This window comes from Stigmatopora argus, chromosome 6, assembly GCF_051989625.1.
Source record: "Stigmatopora argus isolate UIUO_Sarg chromosome 6, RoL_Sarg_1.0, whole genome shotgun sequence".
Classification (NCBI taxonomy): domain Eukaryota; kingdom Metazoa; phylum Chordata; class Actinopteri; order Syngnathiformes; family Syngnathidae; genus Stigmatopora; species Stigmatopora argus.
In genome coordinates this window covers 4,628,923-4,649,576 of record NC_135392.1, presented here as the reverse complement: position 1 = coordinate 4,649,576, position 20,654 = coordinate 4,628,923, and the positions used below count along the sequence as shown (strand labels likewise).

General features: G+C 41.8%; 2 protein-coding genes across 3 annotated transcripts in view; one reads left to right on the top strand and one right to left on the bottom strand.

Moving 5' to 3' along the window:
- Positions 1-36: 36 nt before the first annotated feature.
- myg1 (myg1 exonuclease) overlaps positions 37-20,654 on the top strand; it is a 46,590-nt gene continuing 25,972 nt past the window's right edge. Inside the window, exons 1-2 of the mRNA XM_077603578.1 lie at positions 37-261; positions 12,758-12,859. The gene's annotated coding sequence lies outside the window, so the exon portion shown is untranslated. The remainder of the gene's footprint in view (positions 262-12,757; positions 12,860-20,654) is intronic.
- LOC144076043 (mitogen-activated protein kinase kinase kinase 12-like) lies at positions 519-20,158 on the bottom strand. Of its 2 annotated transcripts, none has more exons than XM_077603574.1 (14): positions 19,818-20,158; positions 17,929-18,456; positions 12,657-12,840; positions 11,841-12,032; positions 11,613-11,771; positions 7,593-7,751; positions 7,361-7,469; positions 6,161-6,270; positions 4,484-4,600; positions 4,260-4,406; positions 2,511-3,186; positions 1,888-1,955; positions 1,470-1,791; positions 519-1,229 (listed from the first exon to the last, which is right to left on the bottom strand). In XM_077603574.1, exons 2-14 carry the CDS (start codon positions 18,416-18,418, stop codon positions 1,152-1,154), a joined length of 2,811 nt encoding a protein of 936 aa, XP_077459700.1. In that variant the 5' UTR covers positions 18,419-18,456; positions 19,818-20,158; the 3' UTR covers positions 519-1,151. The 2 variants fall into 2 exon arrangements, with proteins under 2 accessions (XP_077459700.1, XP_077459701.1); XM_077603575.1 differs by having other exon boundaries at positions 4,269-4,406.

Here is a 20,654-nt window from a genome sequence, read left to right as displayed (position 1 = left end):
GATCACGTGACATTGTCACTTCATTTCCACGCCTACTTTTGCTCCACACGTGTTTTGAAAAGCTAGAAAATGATTCGAACGAATTTCACGTGGAAACGACGCCGTTCGTCTTTCTAAACGACCCCAATAACGACGGCGACCACCAGAAGTGGAGCCTCGAACCTCAGCAGACTGCGGAACCCTTGAGGTCCACCCCAAGCCCCCCTCGCGTAGGGTTCGAGTCCCGAGGAGATGCTATCTCCTCGGAGAAGACACCGTAAGGTAAGAAATCAACGCTCATATTTCAGTGGTATTGCTAGAAATGCTAGACATACAATCCGTTTTTTTTAAATCCAGACATTGCAAATGTATTCGCGTATTAGATTTTAATAATATATAATTGCATATTCTTTAGCGCAACCGTCTTGGCATGCACATCATGTCTTGCGCTTTAGAAACAAATTTTTGATGTTTCCCATATCAACCACCAGAGGTCGCCATTTCAAATTTAGAAAAACAATGAAAAAGTACACTTAATGTTGCCAAAAATCTGCCTTCTTTATTGTACGCATTCAACGGTCCTCCTTACAAAACAGCCACCAAAACCTTAAATATGCAATATTTATATATCAGAAGCATGCTTACTCTTAAAGGATTTAGAAAAAAAAGTATATACATCCAGAGAAATAGTCCAATAAATGTGACTAAGGGACATATTGCTTCTCTTTTGTTCACATAACTCTTCCGCTTTTGTTTTGGATTACATTCGTCTGACAAAAAAAACAATATTTGCGTGGTCAACAAGTAGAAACGTCAGCACCTTTTTTGTTTTTTTCCCTCCAAATGATACAATCTCGCGGGTTAAAAATTGGAGTTCTTTTTACACAAGTGGCTTTTCTCTCTGTACACGTAGAAAATGGCAATGTTATCCTCCATGACACCATGTAAACATTCTTGAACACAATAAATAAATAAATAAATACATAAATAGATGAACCAGTGCATGATTAGACTTAAAAAAAATGATGGGATTTTGTGGTGATCACGGTGAGAAACCGTACAGCGTTTTTTTTTGTTCAGTTCGCTCGTCCAGTCCACGTTCGCGTGTACGTTAGTGCGAGTGCGGTGATGACGGAGTCCGCTTTTGATCCGGTTTGGGCCGGTTTATGGCTTCACCAGTTCTGGCTGGGCTCTATGCAGCCCGGTTGGTCCAGTTCGGCGCTGTCGCAGTCCGAGTCGTCGTAAAGAACCTAATAAAAGCGCAAAATAAAGTCCTACGTTACCAATATTCAGTAATTTACGTTGCAATATTACAAGAAGAAACCTGTCAAAAAAGTCCCAAGCATAATAGCAATTAGCAATTAGCATAATAGCAAGAATGAAAGCGTTAATATATATTTCACTGATCACCACCACCTCCCATAACTGGTTACTGGTAAAACATCCTATCGTTACCGTGCCGACGAGCGACGGCGGGCCGCTAAACTCACGTCGTAGTTGAGCTCGTGTCCGGCCAGCTGCGTCCGCACGCGGCGCACGGCGGCTTCCTTCTCGGAGAGACCGTCGGAGGCGGCGCGGCGGGCCGGGTCGGAGGGCTCGGCGGGCTCGGCCGGGTCGGCCGGGATCTCCGACCCCTGCGACAGGAGGTCGTCGCTCTTGTCGTCCAGCCGCTCGTCCGTGTTGGTGCTGACGGCGTCGGGCGTGCCGCTGTGCGAACGCTCCGTGGTGTTGCCCTCCTCGCCGTCCGACACGGACAGGTTCTCCGAGCTGAACGTGGACAGCGACTGGCACTTGCTCATGCTGGCCGGCCTCCTGTCCGCAAAAACAAAACCAAAAAAAACGCCATGGCGACGCCGTCAAGACTGGACGTTCCCCACGCCGGCGCCGGACCGCTGGAAAAGGTCTCACCATCTTGTGGCCAGCTCCACCTCGCTGTCCACCTCGCCTTCCTCCTCTTCGGACGACACGCCCCGTCTCTGCGGAGACAAAGAAGTTCCAAAAATCAAGCAGCCAACCCCAAAATGGCGAGTACTCGGTCGTTTGGTCGCTGGTCTTTTGGTCGCCCGGAAGGTTATTGATAATTACCATTTAAATCGTTGCTCAAATTCCCTAAATACAAACTGCAAATTATTATTTAGTCATACTTAATGCCCTAGTAATTATTAGGCTAAAGAAAAGCTCCAAATTTCCCGGACTTTAATTGTTTTTTGTTGGAGAACTTGTTAAGACCCTGACTGACGTAGCTTCTTAAAGGGACAGTGCATGTACATACAAACTCTCACGTCGGCTCAGTGAAACTGCTCATGGCCATTGTTGGCTTTTATTGATGCGTAGATCGTGTTGTTTTACCTTGTTTTGTCGCCGGTCTTTTGGTCGTCGGTCTTTTGGTCGCCCGGACCCGGGCGACCAAAAGATCGGCGACCAAAAGACCGGCGGCCAAAAGACTGGCGACCAAAAGACTGGCGACCAAACGACCGCACACGAACATGGCGGACATTTAATGGATTAGCTCAAGTGGTCCGTGGTCTCACCTGACTGCGAGTGACGGCCGCCCTGTAGAGCAGCGCCGACGGCGTCAGGCGCTGACTCCTGGGAGAGCGCGTGATGACGGCGCTCTCCTCCTTCTCCTCGCCGTCCTGGGGGAGGCGGGGCCCGCCGGCCGGAGCGGACGGGGGCCTGCCGGCCGCCGCCCCCCGCCCGCAGGACGAGTCGGGGCTGCTGACCAAGGGCACGGAGGTGGCGTCTTCGCTGGGCGTGTCGCTGCGCGGGGGCGTCTGGGCGGGTTCCTGGCCCACGCCGGCGTCCGGGTCGCCTTCCTCCAGCCCGGCCGACGCGCTGCGGCTGCCGGCCCGGTCCAAGCCGGGCCCGGGGCGGCCCTTGCGCCGCTCCTCCGCCTCCAGCGTGGTGGAGATGAGGTCGGGGCTGGACGACGACATCTTCTTGAGCAAGAGGTCGTGGCGCAGGGCGGAGAGCGCGGCGCCCGGGTCCAGGCGCTGCTTGGCCCCGCCGATGGCGGCCAAGGAGGAGGAGAGCGTGGCCTTGAGCTGGGCCAGCTCGTTGGCGCCGGCCTTGCCCGCCTTCCGGTAGCGGGGCTTGCCTCGGCGGGAGCGCCCCGGCGAGGTGGAGCCTTTGCTGGGGAGGATGGTCACCTGAGTCATGGACGAGTCCAGTTTGGGAAGGATCACTTCCGACTTGAGGATGTCCGGCCTAACAGGAAGAGTATAGAAATATTGTTTATTTGTATATTTTTATTTTATAATTAATGTAGACCAGACATGGCTGCGATTATAAAAAAAAATGCGACGTAGCGTCACCCCTATTAAAACAAAAATTCACTTCAGTGCTAAGTGCTAGTAGCAAAAGTGGCTTCTGCTTATGAGTTTTAGCGTGGATTTTCACATTTTTATAAACTTAAAATTTTTAAAATATAATTTAAAAATAATAATAATATAGCAAAGTAGTGAAAACGCGATAATCGAGGGATTACTGTACTTATGAGGAAAAAGTCATTTCATCTGTGCACGCAATGACTGTAAAATACCACAAGGGGTCAGTATATTTTTGTTATTTTAGCATTTCACTTCTTGTCATCCTTTCGATAAAGCACAAGTGTCAAAGTGGCGGCCCGGGGGCCAAATCTGGCCCGCCACATCATTTTGTGTGGCCCGGGAAAGTAAATCATGAGTGCCGACTGTCTGTTTTAGGATCAAATTCAAATGAAGAGTATTGATGTATATTAAATTTCCAGATTTTCCCCCTTTTAAATCAATAATTGTAATTTTTTAATCCATTTTTTCCGTGTTTTAGTTCAAAAATCATTTTGTAAAATCTAAAAATATATTTAAAAAAGCTAAAATAAACATTGTTTCAGATCTGTAAAAAAACTGAATATACAGGGCTTTTAATCTATAAAAAATTTAATTTATAAAAAAAAAAATCACTTCCACTTTAGTATGGAAAATAATAAAAGAAAAATTTGGTTTCCTTTTGAAATGAAAAACAAATGATTAAAAGAAATTTTCTCTTACTAAAAACCCCCTCAAATAAACATTGTTTTTAATGTTGCTTTTAATCCAGTTCTTTTAATCCATTTATAAAATAAAAATACGAAATATTATATCTAAAATGGTCCGGCCCACATGAAATGGAGTTGACGTTAACGCGGCCCGTGAACCAACCCGAGTCTGACACCCTTGCGATAAAGGTTAAGTCAAGCGACCGTTTGTCACGACGCTTCCGATTCCACGCCAGACCTGAAACCGGGGCGCCGTTATACGTACTTAACAGACCTCTTGCTGTGCGCGGGCAGCTTCTGAGGCACATTGCGCTTCTTCATGAGTTTCTCCATGGAGTTGTACGAGGCCGATTGTCTGGAGCCGTGGTGCTTGAAGCAGCCCGGGTACTTTTTGTCCAGCGATTGCTCCCTCCTGACGCAAAACGCGGAGGAAAATGAAAATGTTCACTGGACGGACGGCGGCGACCGGTCGCTCCCGAGCTTTCTTACTTGAGCAGCTCTTTCTCCTTGAGTTCCAGCTGCAGCATGATGGCGTTGAGTTCCATGTAGAGATTGTTGGCTCGCTCCAGTTTCCTCTCGTAGTGCTCCCGGATGTCCAACGCGTGTCTGCGGGGAGGCAAAATGGACCCAAAATTGAATTACAAATGGACGTAGACAGTGATTGATTGCATTGACAAAGACAGCCATCGTTTTTGCTTTTTTTGGGGGGGTGTCGGATTTGTTTGGAGGCTCATTTTTCTTCATTGAGTTAGAATTTGTACCCTATTCAATGCTTTCTTAATATTATTGCATTTTACATGTTATTTCCTGGTTAACAACCTATGAAAAAAATCATAATTGTCATTGGATCACATTATAATAATAATTGAAGGACTTGTTTCTTATCTTTTTTTAATGGCAATTGATGCTAGTTATTATGGCTAAGTTTTGTTTTGTTTTTTCATTATTTTACGGCAGTTTTTTTCCTATTGAATTCATTTTGCTCACCGATATGAAATCTGCCATTAGTTTTTTCGCTGCGTAGTTTTATAGTTTTTTTCTGAGTCATTAGCTTGTCATAGTTGACTGATTTTCATATATTGAAGCATTTTGGCAACAGCAATGCATTATAACACGTCAGCTTGTTCCTTTTGTTAGCCTCCCGCATCTACATTTGTTTATAAGAAGGTATTATATTGCCACATATTGTTACTTTCGATTATGCTGCAAAACTGAAACCTTAAAGTCATATTTTTGTAATGCTTTCCCCCTCATGTAAATGAACATAAACCCCATTCTTAATGTCTGACTAAGGAATTCTTATGTGTAACATACCTGTCAACTTCTACGTTTTGCCCGTATTTTATGATCATTTCAAATTGTGAACAACTTATTTTTAAGTACGATTTTTTTGTGAAACAGATTGTTTTACCCATTTCAGCTCCAATCACTAGTAGCAGACCAAAACGTCATTGTCGAATGCTAATATTGTCATGCTTTAAGTACCCGCATTCCCCTTTCACAGGATGGCCTTTTCACTATATAAATATAGCGCGTCAGAAAGCCATCCACTTTGGAAACAAATTTTAGATTTTTACGTGTAAATATATGACGCATTGCATTTGTACGTTTTTTTTTATTATCACTCAATAAGGGGAGCAATTGGCCGAGGTGTCATGGATGAATGTGTCCATTTTCATTTTTTTTGCCAGGAATTGTCTCACCTCAATCAAGACATACCGTATTTTGCCGTTTAATATACCCAGGTATATGAAATGATTTTTTTGCTTTTGTGCGCCATTTAATATACCCCTGCGTTTAATACACCCGGGTACATTAAACGGCAACTCAGCTTTTTTGGCAAGATTTGTATGGTGTTCGTGGGGGCATAATTACTTAATACTTAAGTTCATTAAAATTCCAAGTCAGACTTTATTCAGCAGTAAGTAGTTTTAACCTGAGCATTGAGTAGTTTTAGTCTGCAAAACGTTGATGCACCCCGTCACGGCATAAAGAGTGCGTAGTGGATCGTACCTTCCCGTTTGTGCGCCATTTAATATACCCCTGCCGTTTAATGTACATCAAATGGGGGGGGGGGGGGGGGGGTATATTAAACAGCAAAATACGGTAACTTAAAGCTGAATTCTTTTTTTTTTGCTTGTATTTTTCTCCGGCGTTTAATCTGACCTGAGTTCCTCCCTGCGGCGCTTGATGAGCTCCTCATCCAAGCGGTGGAGACACGTTCCCTCCGACTTGATCTTCTCAAAGTGATGCCTGACCTCATCTCTCCATTCGGCCTAAAAATCAAACCACCACAAAAAAAAAATCAATCAAAACACACCGATCTCTCCCGATCGCAACACTTAAACCGCTTGAAGCCTGAAAATAACATTGAACCTTTTGCCAATCATCTGCAAAAGCCGTCGGAGCGATTAATGACGATCAATACGCACACCAACACGAACCGACACGCCGCGAGTCCTGACAGACGTTACTCGATACCTGTCGTGTGTGTGTGCATTTTGTTGTTGTTTTTTTTGGCGCAAGAGTGATGTTCTTCTTATTAAGCTAATGGACTGCATGCGCACTCTTGGATATGGCCAGCCCCTTTCTTTGCACGCTCTCTGCTCGGCGCCATTAAAGAAATCAATACACTCCAGCAGCAGCAAATTTTTCTCCCCGACGTCACCAGAAAAATCTATTGCGGGGCAGAGAGGAGAAAAACCCTGGCGACGCGGGAGGGGCGGCGTGGTACGGGCAGGAATAAAATAAAGGATACGTCGGAAGTGCTCGATGGAGGTGCGGCGGCGTGACCTTTAAAGGAAATGGGAATCCGGCGAGTGCACGGCGAGACTCTCCGACACGCTCGAGTGGCTTAAAATGACGGAGGCGGGCTGGGAATCGGCGCGTATGACGGGGTAAACACAAAGAAATGACGGTGATGGGACGTAAAGGCGAAAGGAAGGGAAGCTGGATCGTTAGCGGGGGTCCCAAGGGGGCCCGAGGGGGGGCCCCCCGCTCCAGCCGCACCAGACTGGAAAGAAATGTCACGCTTTTGATGGCAAATTATTAATGGAAGCTCAGCCAGATAAACATTCGGCGAGTTGCTATTTGTGGGCGGAATGAGGTGGGATGGCTAATAATTAGCTGGAATGTGATTTGGAGATAGGGATTTTTAATTGACACAATAATTTAGCTAATTAAGCTAGCATAGAGCTAGCGTAGAGCTTTGTCCGTATTAACGCAGGATGAACAGCTTTCTATTTTAGTGACTTTTATGGAAGGAGGGAGAAATAGTTCTATTTCTGAGAGATTTAAAGAAAGTAAACTCTCACCTCAGAAACTTTCACTAAGCCTAATTGGAAGAAAGTATGAGGAGAACCTTACTTGTGATTGGAAGTAGGTTTCTTGCGGAGTCGACAAAATGTCCGCCGAAGCAATATCCAGATGCAGGAGAATCTGCCGGAACGACGGTCTGTTTCTCGGTTTGCAATTCCTGTTTGGGGACGCCAATTAGTCACGCGGCATGAAAAAAAATGGCTTCTTCTTCCACGGGCGTCTGCTTTTTGCCTGATGTAAAAAAAACACTTAACATGGGTCTCATCTCCATTTAGCTTACCAGCTTTGCCTCAAGAGCAGTTTAAAGCTGTCGGGGCAGCTGTCTGGTACGGGCAGTTGCAAGCTGTTGTTGCCCACTCCCCAGATAATAGCGGAAGAGTCCACGTCCTTGTAGGGCACCTCTCCCGTCAGCATCTCCCAAAGCACCACACCAAAAGACCTGCACACACGTCAAATATTTACCATATTTTCTCGCATATTAGCCGCCTCCGCGTATAAGCCGAACCCTTAAAATGGCCTTAAAATCGTTGAATTTTACCATTTCTCGCGTATAAGCCGCCCCCTGGTTCACAATTTTCACCTCCATATTCATGGGTTTAATAGGGAGTACAAATGTGTTATTTTTGAAGGAAAAATCTTAAGAAAAATCATCGCACGTGGTATTTCTGAGATACGGTATAAATGGTACTCGGACGTTTCGTTGAAAGACGTTTGGTAGAACGGACGTTTGGTCGACCGGACGTTTGGTCGAACGGACGTTTGGTCGAACGGACGTTTGGTCGACCGGACGTTTGGTCGACCGGACGTTTGGTCGACCGGACGTTTGGTCGCCGGGTTGTTACTGTTGAAACCAGCTCTCAAAATTATAATCATGAGAGAAAGAGAGAGTGAGTTTAATATCTAAATATCTAATAATAAAATATCAACAGTAAACTCTCTGTCATAATTTGATAGCGAGCGAACCCGGCGACCAAACGTCCGTTCTACCAAACGTCCGGTCGCCCAAATGTCTTTCGACCAAATGTCCGGTCACGAGTACAAATCGATTGCTGGACTGCACATTCCGAAATGGTGTTGCCTGCACGTAGACAAATTCAAAAAGGAAGTCAGGTGAGCAGTACAACCAGGAAGTGTTTCCGTAGTCTAGTTTGTCATCCCTAGGCGAGCAATGGCAGGCACAAGTGAGTTTTTTTCACGTTCTATGCAAGATACAGTTTATTTTTTCCTTGAATTTCCTTCATAGAAGTCAAAATTAATTTTGTTAAGCATTTTATCTGCTTATATTTTCTCTATTTTGAAATAAATGACCGCATCGGCCGCATTGTCTTGCAGTTTTGTGCATGTCAAGTCTAATTTGTGCGCATATAAGCCGTACCATTGATTTGGTCGTCATTATTTTTAGTTACAAATACGGCTTATATGCGAGAAAATACGGTGTTTCCTAAAAGACGTGACGGATAAAAGGCAGCGTTACTTAAATGTCACGCTTTTAAACTTGAGAGGGTGGGGGGTGCTTGAGTCCCTTTCAGGCGAGATGAGGAAATTGGACATTTTGAAAGGACTTCAATAACAAATGATGAAATGTTTCTCGGGGTAGGTAGAAAATATTTTACAAGTCATTGTTGTCATTGATCAGCCCCCGCGGGAAGGTGAGGAATTCTACAGAGAGTATGTTGTTGGCACTTGGCTTCTGTTGCTATGGTGACAACATAGCTAAGGAGCCAAGAGCATCACTCAGTCGGAGCATCCAGATGGCGTGTTTACATTTGTAACGTTGACATCTCACACTTTGTCTCTGCTTGAATAATCAAACGACTCGTGAAATGGCACGCTTGATTCTTAGAGTTAAAAAAAAATTAAATTTTTTTTTGTTTTGTTGGTCATTATGTTTGAAAGGAAAGCTTTGCCAACCAATGCAGGTGGCTGGTGTCTTCCCCTTTAAATGTGGTCGACGTGGAAAAAATAAAATATTAAAAGTATTATTTGAAATCCATCTAAAACACGTGTCAAAGTGGCGGCCCGGGGGCCAAATCTGGCCCGCCGCATCATTTTGTGTGGCCCGGGAAAGTAAATCATGAGTGCTGACTTTCTGTTTTAGGATCAAATTAAAATAAAGAGTATAGATGTATATTAAATTTCCTGATTTTCTCCCTTTTTAAATCAATAATTGTAATTTTTTAATCAAAATTTTCTGTGTTTTTAGTTAAAAAATCATTTTGTAAAATCTAAAAATATATAGAAAAAAGCTAAAATAAACATTGTTTTAGATCTATAAAAATGAATATTCAGGGATTTTAATCCAGTTCTTTTAATCCATTTATAAAAAAAGCTAAATATTATATCTAAAATGGTCCGGCCCACGTGAAATTAAGTTGATGTTAAAAATATTTTTTTCAGGCAACAAATCTTTCCTCCAACTAAATTTGGATTTTTTATGGAAATCCATCCTCGGTTGTCTTTTTTAACACCATTTTAGGCTGCAAATTGTTATGTGAAAGTTTCTGAGGTGAGAGTTTACTTTGTTTAAATCACTCAGAAATAGAAATATTTCTTCTTCCTTCCATAAAATTCACAAAAATAGAAAGCTGTTCCTCCTAATTTAATAGGGACAATGCTCTCTGCTAGCATAATTGAAGTCGCAGCGAGAAAATGATCGGCTAGCAAAACGTTGACGTGGCCTACGCTCGCATTTAAAATAAGTGCCCAGTGATGGAGTGATTTACATAGATTTAAGGGGCCACTCTAAGGTATGCACGGGGCGACGCGCTCTGGTTCCGAACGGAAAAGCTTTTTAATCCCGTTTTCACCTCTGGGCTAATGCGCGGCTGGCCCCGGGCCAAAGAAGCCGCAGGATTGGAAGGTTATTCCTGCCCCTCCTGAGCACTGCAGCATCTGGCAAATCAATTATTAAATTAGCCGGCGCTCCTTTTTACGACGTCGGCGAGAGAGAAAGAGAGAAAGAGAGAGAAAGAGACGGGATGGGATGAGTAGTGGGAGAGCTGAGGATTTAGCACAGGGCACGCCATCAAACATGGCAGGGAGCCTATAGAATTTCGTGTAATGAGATCTTGTCATAGATTTTCTTGAAATAAGAGCCCTTATGATGTACAGTATTAGCTTGGGGGTCTAGTGGCTCTTGAAAAATGGTTGGCTTGGAGAATATACAGTACTAGTTTGATTTAAAATAATAATAATAATAATATAAAGCTTTCTTCTTCCAAGATGGATCGATTATATTTGACAAAATGACTTGGTATTTGGTCGGTAAATTTTGGATTTAATAATGCAGTCTTGTAAAAATGGCAGTATTTTTGCTACATTTGATTTATTTTGATTATTTATTATATTTCTTATTATTATAAAATGGTTGGCTTTGAGAATATACAGTACTAGCTTGATTTTTTTTATTTTTTAAATTTAATATAAAGCTTTCTTCTTCCGACATGGATCGATTATATTTGACAAAATAACTTGGTATTTGGTCGGTAAATTTTGGCTTTAATAATACAGTATTTCAACAGTGTCTTGCAAAAATGGCAGTATTTTTGTAATGGAGTTGCTACATTTCATTTATTTTGATTATTTATTGTATTTCTTTTTTATTATAAAATGGTTGGCTTTGAGAATGCAGTACTAGTTAGATTTTTTTTATTTGAATATAAAGTTATCTTCTGAGATGGATCGATTATATTTGACAAAATGACTTGGTATTTGGTTGCTTAATTTGGCTTTAATAATACAGTATTTCAACAGTGTCTGCAAAAATGGCAGTATTTTTGTAACTGGGTTGCTACATTCGATTTATTTTGATTATTTATTATATTTATTATTGTTATGAAATGGTTGGCTTTGAGAATATACAGTACTAGTTTGAATAAAAAAAATTAATACAAAGCTTTCTTCTGAGATGGATCGATTATATTTGACAAAATGACTTCGTATTTGGTCGGTATATTTTGGCTTTAATAATACAGGGTCTTGTAAAAATGGGAGTATTTTTGTAATGGGGTTGCTACATTTGATTTATTTTGATTATTTTTTGGCTTAGTCTACTACTTATACATGGCCGGAAAAAAAAGATTATTTTTCTTTGTATATATATATTTTTAAACTGGTAGGTTTTGTCATTTTTAATTCACACGCTTTACACGTTAGCCGTAAATGTACATCAGAACCAAAACCTATGCAAGTGAAAAAGTGAAAAAGCTAGTTAGCAATGACTTTTTGACCATTTTGTCCGCTTTGATTTGTGTGTCGTATTTAAAAAATGAAAAGCAAAGATTCACATAAGCCTACATACCATATGTCCACCTTCTCCGAGACCGGTTCGTTGCGTATGACCTCGGGGGCCATCCAGGCCACCGTACCGGCGAAGGACATCTTGGTACTCTTATCGCTCAATTCCTTAGACGTGCCGAAATCCGAGATCTTCACCGCGTCGTCGTACGTGATGAGGATACTGAAAGACAGATCGTTATCGTTGCGCTCGTGGTTTTTTTGTTTTCCCAGACGCTCCTACGGTGCTCACTTTGGCGATTTGAGATCTCTGTGGATGATCTTGTGCAGGTGAAGGTAGTTCATCCCGCCGGCGACGCCCATGGCCCAGTCCATGAGGAGCGACGGCGTGATTTGCCTGCCCGCTCGCAGCACCTCGTACAGTTGGCCTTGGGCGCAGTACTCCATGAGGATGCAGTAACATGGCGCTTGCGTGCAGATCCCTCTGTGGGAGTTGGGTTGGAAACATGTCATTTGCAAAGGAGTAGTATTACAGTAATCCCTCAAATATTGCGGCTTCACTACATTGCAGATTTTTTTCTGGGGAAAAATTTTTGGGGTATTTTTTTTTGTGAAGTTCATAAAAATGTGAAAATCCACACTGAAACTTGCAAGCGGAAGCCACTCCCCTTTCCTCCGCTTGCTACTAGAATTCAGCACTGAAGTAAAAATAAACATAATTTTTTACATTGATTTTAAAGTTCATAAAAATGTGAAAATCTACACTGAAACTCGCAAGCGCAAGCCAAAGTCCTCTGCTTGCTTCTAGGAATCAGCACTGAAGTAAAAAAAATAAAATAATAATACTAATAATATATATATATTTTTTTTTAAGTTCACAAAAATATGAAAATCCCTGCTAAAACTCACAAGCAAAAAAAATATATGTATTTTTTTAAATAGGGGTGACCCTACTTTTTTTGTTTATCGCGGCCATGTCTGGTCTACATTAACCGCGATAATCGAGGGATAACTATAGTAGTTCTGATTGGAAAGTAGGCAAACTCAAACATTTGAAGGGGCAGTCTGAAATACTCTCATCTCAATTGATGACCAATGGTTAACTTACTTGAAAGTGATGATGTTGGGGTGTTTGAGCTTTCGGAGGTGCTTGATGTCCGTTTCCTTGATGTTGCGAACTTTCTTCACCGCCACTTCCTGTCCGTGCAGCTTGCCAAGGAAGACGGCCCCCTGAGCGCCGCTGCCCACCCACTGAAGGTCCGATATCTCCTCGAAGGGGACTTCCCACGCTTCTGAAAACAGGAAATACAGGTGAGCTTCAGCGTAACCTTTAAAAAAAACCTTACCATTTTCAAACCTAGCGAAAATTGAGGTCACGTATTTAACCTTCACAAAAATAAGTATTCTTAAAAAAAGAAGTTATGTCAACAAACGTATTCTTCTACTACTATCAGTACTTCCAACCCCCCCTAATTTGTCAATAGTTGTATTTGTACACTCCTTATCGGTATTGTTTATTTCTTTCATATTATTGACTTTGTTTTTGTGGTTGCATATATTACTAATTTAGTTGGTATTAATTATATACACATGAATATTTTTTTTAACTATACTCTCCAGTTCAAGTGGAGATACCTTTAAAACTAACAGAACAATTACAAAGATAATAGATCTAAAATTTAAACCACCCAACATTAGTCCAAAGTTAACATACTAACGATCATGTAAACCAAGGCTGTCAGACTCAGGTTGGTTCGCGGGCCGCATTAACGGATCATTTTTAGATATAATATTTAGATTTTTTAAAAATAAATGGATTAAAAGAACTGAATTAAAAGCCCTGAATATTCATTTTTTTATAGATCTAAAACAATGCTTATTTGAGCTTTTTTTATATATTTTTTTAGATGTTACAAAATGATTTTTGAACTAAAAACACACAAAAATGGATTAAAAAATTACAATTATTGATTTAAAAGGGGGAAAATCAGGATGAGTAATATACATCTATACTCTTCATTTTAATCAGATCCTAAAACAGAAAGTCGGCACTCATGATTTACTTTCTCGGGCCGCACAAAATGATGCGGCGGGCCAGATATGGCCCGCGGGCCGCCACTTTGACACATGTGATGTAGTCAGTGCGGGAGCTCTTTATCTCCCCCGCGTAATTCTCCCTCAGCCTCTCAAATCCGACTCGGTACCTTTTGTGGGGCTGACGTCAAATCAGGGTGCGACACTCGAGGGGGAGGGAAAAGATTTGGGAGCTCTCAGAAGGGGAATAAAAAAGTGATGGGATCCCCCGAAGGGCGCGCCGAATATTCAGACGTATTTATCATATTAATAAGAATGGTTTGAATGATTAAACGTCTCATTAGCAATGGTTAACATTAATGTCTTTACGTGGATGGCGTGCTTGATAGATTGCCACGCTCTGCTTTGTGTGTTAAATGGAAGAAATCTAGGTCACTTTTTCAAATCAATAATAAGTTATTTCGCCTGATTTTTCTCCTCAGAGCAGAGCTTGGCACTCGAAAACCACATCCATTTACCGTATTTTCACGACTATAAGGCGCACTTAAAAGTCTTAAATTTTCTCCAAAATAGACAGGGCGCCTTATAATCCAGTGTGCTTTATATATGGGAAAAAAATTAAAATGTCATTCATTGAGGGTGCGCCTTATAATGCAGTGCGCCTTATAGTCGTGAAAATGTTTTTTTTTTTTTTAATTTGTTTTTTTACACAGGCTATTACTTACTGATTCCCATAGAAATGCTCACAGCATTTTTTGGACAATCTGGCATAAAACCAATTTTAAAGGCCTATTTTTCCGTATTATTCTAGTACAAATCATATTTATTTTTAGTCCACTTCATGTTTCTTGAAGTTGTCATTCCATTTAAATGATGAATTGGGAGTTTTTGTCAAGTGCAAGCTACCTTCATCAACTTTTTGAGTTGAATTAATGAAATAAATGAGGTTTGGCACAATATCGTATTACTTTGAGATGCAAGCTGCGTGCTCAAATTTGCCGAGCGAGTCAGAAAATAATCCACTTTCAATCAATACTATTGATTTGTTTTGCTCAGCAATAGAAGTAGTCATTATTTAAAGAAAATACCAGAGCTGACAAACGTCAAAAATCTTATTTGGTCGTGGGGAAAGTAGCATTTACAAATGACGTGAATAAAATAACCCTCATTTTTCTAATGCTTTTCAAATTGTTTCTTTTTTTTTTTAAATAGTTAATTCTTGCAAAGAAATAAAAAAACAAACAGAAAATCAACTATGACTCACATTTTGGTTTTAACACATCTGAAACGTCATAAGTTAAAATGGACACCCCAAAACAAAAACTTTTCAACAAAGTAGTAGTTTTGATACAAAATGCATATCTAGTAGTTTGATTAAAAAAATGGCGCTGAAATCTTTGGCAGCTCTGAAATTCCATTTTTTGCTTTACATTTTTACCGAGTCAATGGATTGGACGTCCATAACCGTCAATAATCTACTGAAATCATTTCCATAGGGAACAAAATATTTTAAAAATTATGTTCAATATTAAAATGGAAAACAGAAAATATTTGTATATACAGTAATCCCTCAATTACCGTGGTTAATTTAGACCACACATGGCCGCGATAAACGAAAAACCACAAAGTAGGGTCACCCTTATTTAAATAAATAAATAAATAATAATTCACATTTTCATAAATTTACCCAAAAAATAATTAACACAAAAAAAATTCCCCCAGAAAAAAATCCACATTATCGTGAAGCCGCGATATTCGAGGGATTACTGTATTTATTTTTAGATTTTACAAACTGCTTTTTTGAGCTAAAAATACAAAAACACATCTGAATCGTCAGAAGTTAAAATGGACACCCAAAAACGAAAACTTTCAACATAGTAGTAGTTTTGACACAAAATGCGTATTTAGTAGTTTGATTAAAAAAAATGGCGTTGTAATCTTTGGCAGCTTTGAAATACCATTTCTGCTTTACATTTCTTACCGAGTCAATGGATTAGACATCCATAACCGTCCATAACCTACTGAAATCATTTTTTTATGGACTAAACTGCACTCGTATAAGTGCAAGTCCTTAAAGCAAAATTCACGAGGTCGTCCAAATTGTCTCGTTTGACCTTGGCTAAACATCACGCGTATTCATTTTTTTTTGGGCGAGTGAGGGCCATGATAACCGTGATAACCCCTCGAGATAAAAATAAAAGAAGACAATACACGAGGAAGGGATGAAATATAATAAGAGCAAGCCGGCTTATGAAATGGCATTGCGCGATAAAGCCAGAAAAGCCATAAATCGGACGTGTCGGCTTAGGTTTAAAAGTCGGACTTTGTCTTTTACTGCTTTATTGGGGCTGCTTATTAAACTGCTTCTATTTCCGGTGGCGTGCACGCGTGCACGCGTGTCAGGTTAATAGAGATGAGAGGCAGAGGGGTCACTGCGTGGACATGCATAATACATGAGGCGCATTTGGCGGAGGAGTCCCACGGGAGCGCCGCGCTATTGTATGTAGCGGCCGCAGACATAAACAACGCTGCGTCAGAAGGGGGCGGGGGGGCTTCATTAGAGGCTTGGCTGAAGGAAAAGAGGTGGTGGGGGATGTTGAGTATCGGGGAGGTGGGGGATAAGCCTGCTGGTGCTTTTGATGGTGTGTCGCTCTCTGTGTTTGTTTACAACTGGGGGTGCTAAAAGTGCAGCTCGTGGGCTGGTTTGAAAGTGCCATTTGCAAAAAGAACAATTTTTTGACGATAGTGTACGGCACATGTGTCAAAGTGGCGGCCCGGGGGCCAAATCAGGCCCGCCGCATCATTTTGTGTGCCCCGGGAAAGTAAATCATGAGTGCCGACTTTCTGTTTTAGGATCAAATTAAAATGAAGAGTATAGATCTATGTTACATTTCCTGATTTTTCACCTTTTAAATCAATAATTGTAATTTTTTAATACATTTTTTCAGTGTTTTTAGTTTAGAAATCATGTTGTAAAATCTAAAAATATATTTAAAAAAAGCTAAAATAAACATTGTTTTAGATCTATAAAAAACAGAATATTCAGGGATTTTAATCCAGTTCTTTTAATTCATTTATACTAAAAAAAAATCTAAATATTATATCTAAAATGGTCCGGCCCACATGAAATCAAGTTGACGTTAAAGCGGCCCGCGAACCAACCCCAGTCTGACACCCTTGTTACGGTATCGAGTTTATGGAAAGTCTCTCATCTCATTTTCTGAACCGCTTTATCCTCAGGGGGTGCTGGAGCCTATCCCAGCTGACTCAGAGTGTGTTTTAAGCTAAAAGCTAAAAGGGATGTGCATGTATGGTGGCTGTGTTTCATTGGCTGCACCTTTGTTTTCATTTGAATTGTATTAGTTTTTACCATTTTAGCCATTCACAAATATATTCCTAAAAAATATCCAATAGATTGTTGAGGTCCAATTATTATGTCATTAGAAAAAACAAAGTAAATTTGAAGCTGGTCATAAAAAAGCACAGATTATTAAAGTAACTTTAATTGGAGAAATCTTAAAAACACCATTAGATAATGTAAAACTCAATTCGTGATGAAATGATTAAATTTTTTAAATAGTTTGTTTTCTCGATCCGTGTAATAATTAAATATCAGCGGGGGACACCCTGAATCGGTGGCCAGCCAATCACAGGGCACGAGGAGACAAACACTCATTAACGCTCCTATGGACAATTTAAAATGTCCAATCAGCCTACCATGCATGTCTTTGGAATGTGGGAGGAAACCGGAGTACCCGGGGGAAACCCACGTAGGCCCGGGGAGGACATGCAAACTCCACACAGGTGGACGTGACCTGGATTTGAACCCAGGACCCCAGAGCTGCGAGGCCGACGCGCTAACCACTCGTGATAGAGTATTTTTTTTCTTCATTATTAGTCATCATTGTATTTTTTATGTTTTTTCTTGTCTTTGTAAATACAAGTATGCATTCATTTAGGGTTTATTATCATTTTATGGTTCAATAATTAATTTATTCGTTCATTAGTTATCTTGAACACAAAGAGGGAAAAACACAATATGTAATTAAACTAAATAACGTAAGATAAAATTGAACTTGTCTCTTTTTTGACCATGAAAACATGGGTTTCTAAATTTTAGTATGCTTCTTGTCTACTTAATAAAATATATAATAATAGAAAAAAGCTTCCCTAGCCCTGGTTTCCAATTGTTAAATGAAATTAATCTCGGCGCTATTATCATTTAATTAGCTTCGCAAAGTCTCAGAGTGGAATTAAAAGGGTATCTGACGCCGGTGTTTACGAGCCAACGTGATCACGCGCCGGAGGGGGCGGCGACACGCGTGGAAGCGAGCGAATGGACTTACCGTCCGGGCCGTGTTTATGTTCCGTGGAGTAGGCCTTCCCGATCATAGTCCAGACGGGTCGCAGACACCCGAACAAGCCCTCCAGAAATCCCCCTCCGCTTCCGTTGGATTGACACTGCAGCCTGGCGTTGTCCGCCTCGCGCCGCGGCGTGCCGCCGTCCATCCCCGTCCCCTGTCCTTCCGTCCTGGCGGGGCTTCCGTCGTGGTCGTGCAGTTCCAGGACGCTGTTGGCAAAGTGATCTTGCCGCTCCTCGCCCGGCGTCTGGCGGGTCCCGGGCGTCGGGACGTCCCCGCCACCCCCCGGCTCCACCGTCCCCCCCGTGTCTATGGAAAGGACGTTCCGAAGGACGCACTGGGTCGGCGTCAGGTCCATTTCCGGGGTGCACGGCGTTTCGGCATCCAGCCGGCGGAAGGACGGGGGGTCGGAGAGAGGGGTGTTGAAGCCGGAGAGGGACGGGGAAGGGGGGCGGGGCTCGTGAATGAGGGCCATGGGGGAACGGCTTGGGGGGGCGGCGGTTGGCGGTTGGCCTTGAAAGACAAGAGGACGCGTTACATCTCAATTCAACGGGAAATCGTTTGCCTCTCAGCACGGCGGCTTTGGTCCCCTCAAACGCTAATGTTGTTGCGTTAAAAGCATACAAGTGTACAATATAGAGTGCGTGCGTGCGTGTACGGTTATGAGAGGAGCTCATGCTGTTGCCATGGCATCCATGCGGCTATTTTTACATCCGTATTTGAGCTAGCACTCATACATACCCGGAATCGTATCGCTAATGAAGTAATATAGGAATATCAAGCTTATTATTCTATGGTGGTAGCACGAGTGACACATCTGGTGTCTCCCGTCGGCCTTAATGGCACATCATCGGGGTCCGTAATGGTCCTTTCATATTACTGCTGCAGAAAAAAATATATATCGAGAGATCCAATGAGGAGTAAGAGATTCTAAAATCTGTAAAATCTTGACAACTCATTATTTGAGTTAATCAACATGAACAGCTAATGCCATGTTGAAGATGAATGGTTATGACAAGGGGTACTGCATTAATGTGTAATATGTATTTGGCGTTTATATGTGATGTTGATGGATGATTGTGTGTATTGGGGAATGCAGATGTCCTTTGCACCACGATTCATTTTTTTAAAAAAGGGTGATGAATAAAGAAGAAATGCTGGAAATTATATTGAAGATATTGTATGTTCAATTGTAGGTGTCTGATCCAATTGTTTGGGACGCCATTATGGCTTAAAAATTTATAGCTAGTCCTTCCAGTTGAAATGTATTTAAGGTCTATGGGAGGCAATGAGTTATTAAAAAGTTGAATAAAATGTCTTTATTTTTAAATGTAAAATTATTTTGACTTGAGGATACGAGACTTGGCTCCAACATGCGAGTTGTTGGAGTGAGGTGAAATAAATAAATAAATAAATGATGAGATAAATAATGATGGAAATGGGAAGAAATTTATATTGAAATAGAAGCATGTTATTATTCATGGGAATGCATATTTATCTAATTTTCACTCCTTAAACCACTGATGGCAAACCATAATGACAACTTGATTTTGAAGCGAGAAAATCGTGGGAAATAGCTCAATATCAGATCTGAATTGAAACTAGTTTGTTGTCAGTCTAAACGAAATGTTTCACTACTTGTAATAAGCGTTGAAAAAAAAGAAGAAACTTGAGAAACAACCCCGAGCTTTATTTTTCTCCCTAAAACGAATACGCTAAGAGCATTTTACTGCAGTGAAGAAGCCAGGAGCTATTTTGAGTCCTCAACCCACATTAAAAAAAAAAAAAAAACGTCACGGTTATCGTCTATGCTAACACGACTGCCGTCTTTTAAACCCATCCTAAAACATGCTAAAAATTAAAATGTCTCTTACCTCAGTGTTCAATACTCGTGTCCATACTCGAGGAGTCAAATCCTCTTTCTCCGCACGAATCAAAAATAATAATATAATAATAATAATAATAAAAAAAGCAAAAGAACGTTTCTCCCCCCCCCCAAATCAAGCTAGTCTCATCCTCGTCCTCCGCATCCAACCTTCACCGACGGTGACGTCGCTGCAACTCCTGGCGTTAATCCGTTCTTTTTCTCCCTAAAAAAAAAACACTCGTTGGCGTTTCCTCACGACTGCTTTTCCATCTCGCGTCCTCTGAGGATGCTCGGCGGCCACACTCGGGATTTTATACGGCGAGCGTCGCTCACGTTGGAGGCGGTAAACAGGGGGCAGGGATGAGAGCCGTGAATAGCCGAGGGGAGGGGGGAGAAGATAGGACTGGGGAGGGGCGGGGTTAAACAGCTCCCGACCAATAGGAGAAGAGATGGGCGGTGACGTTGGAGTGCCCGAGCCGGTGCAGGTAGTCGACTTGATGCTCGTGTGCGGCTACTTTGCTTCTTGGGAGGGGGGTTTGTGGGGGGGGGGGGGGGGGGGGTCGGCTAGTATGTGAGGTGATCAAAATGATGTCATCCACAAAGCACGCCGCACTTGACTGGACAGCTCGTGTAAATCCCTTTCAAGCCCTATTAACGTCCTTTGGATGGAGTTTAATTGGTGCATAATCTGAGAGACAAACCCCCCCTTTTCCCTTCTGTCACTCTGGGATGAATTTGTTATGTCAATCCCCAATGCCAACCTCATACCTGTCAACCTCTGCCGATAACTGCCCTTATAAATGATTAGGATTCCCCTTACAAACCCCCCAAAAAACCTTACAAA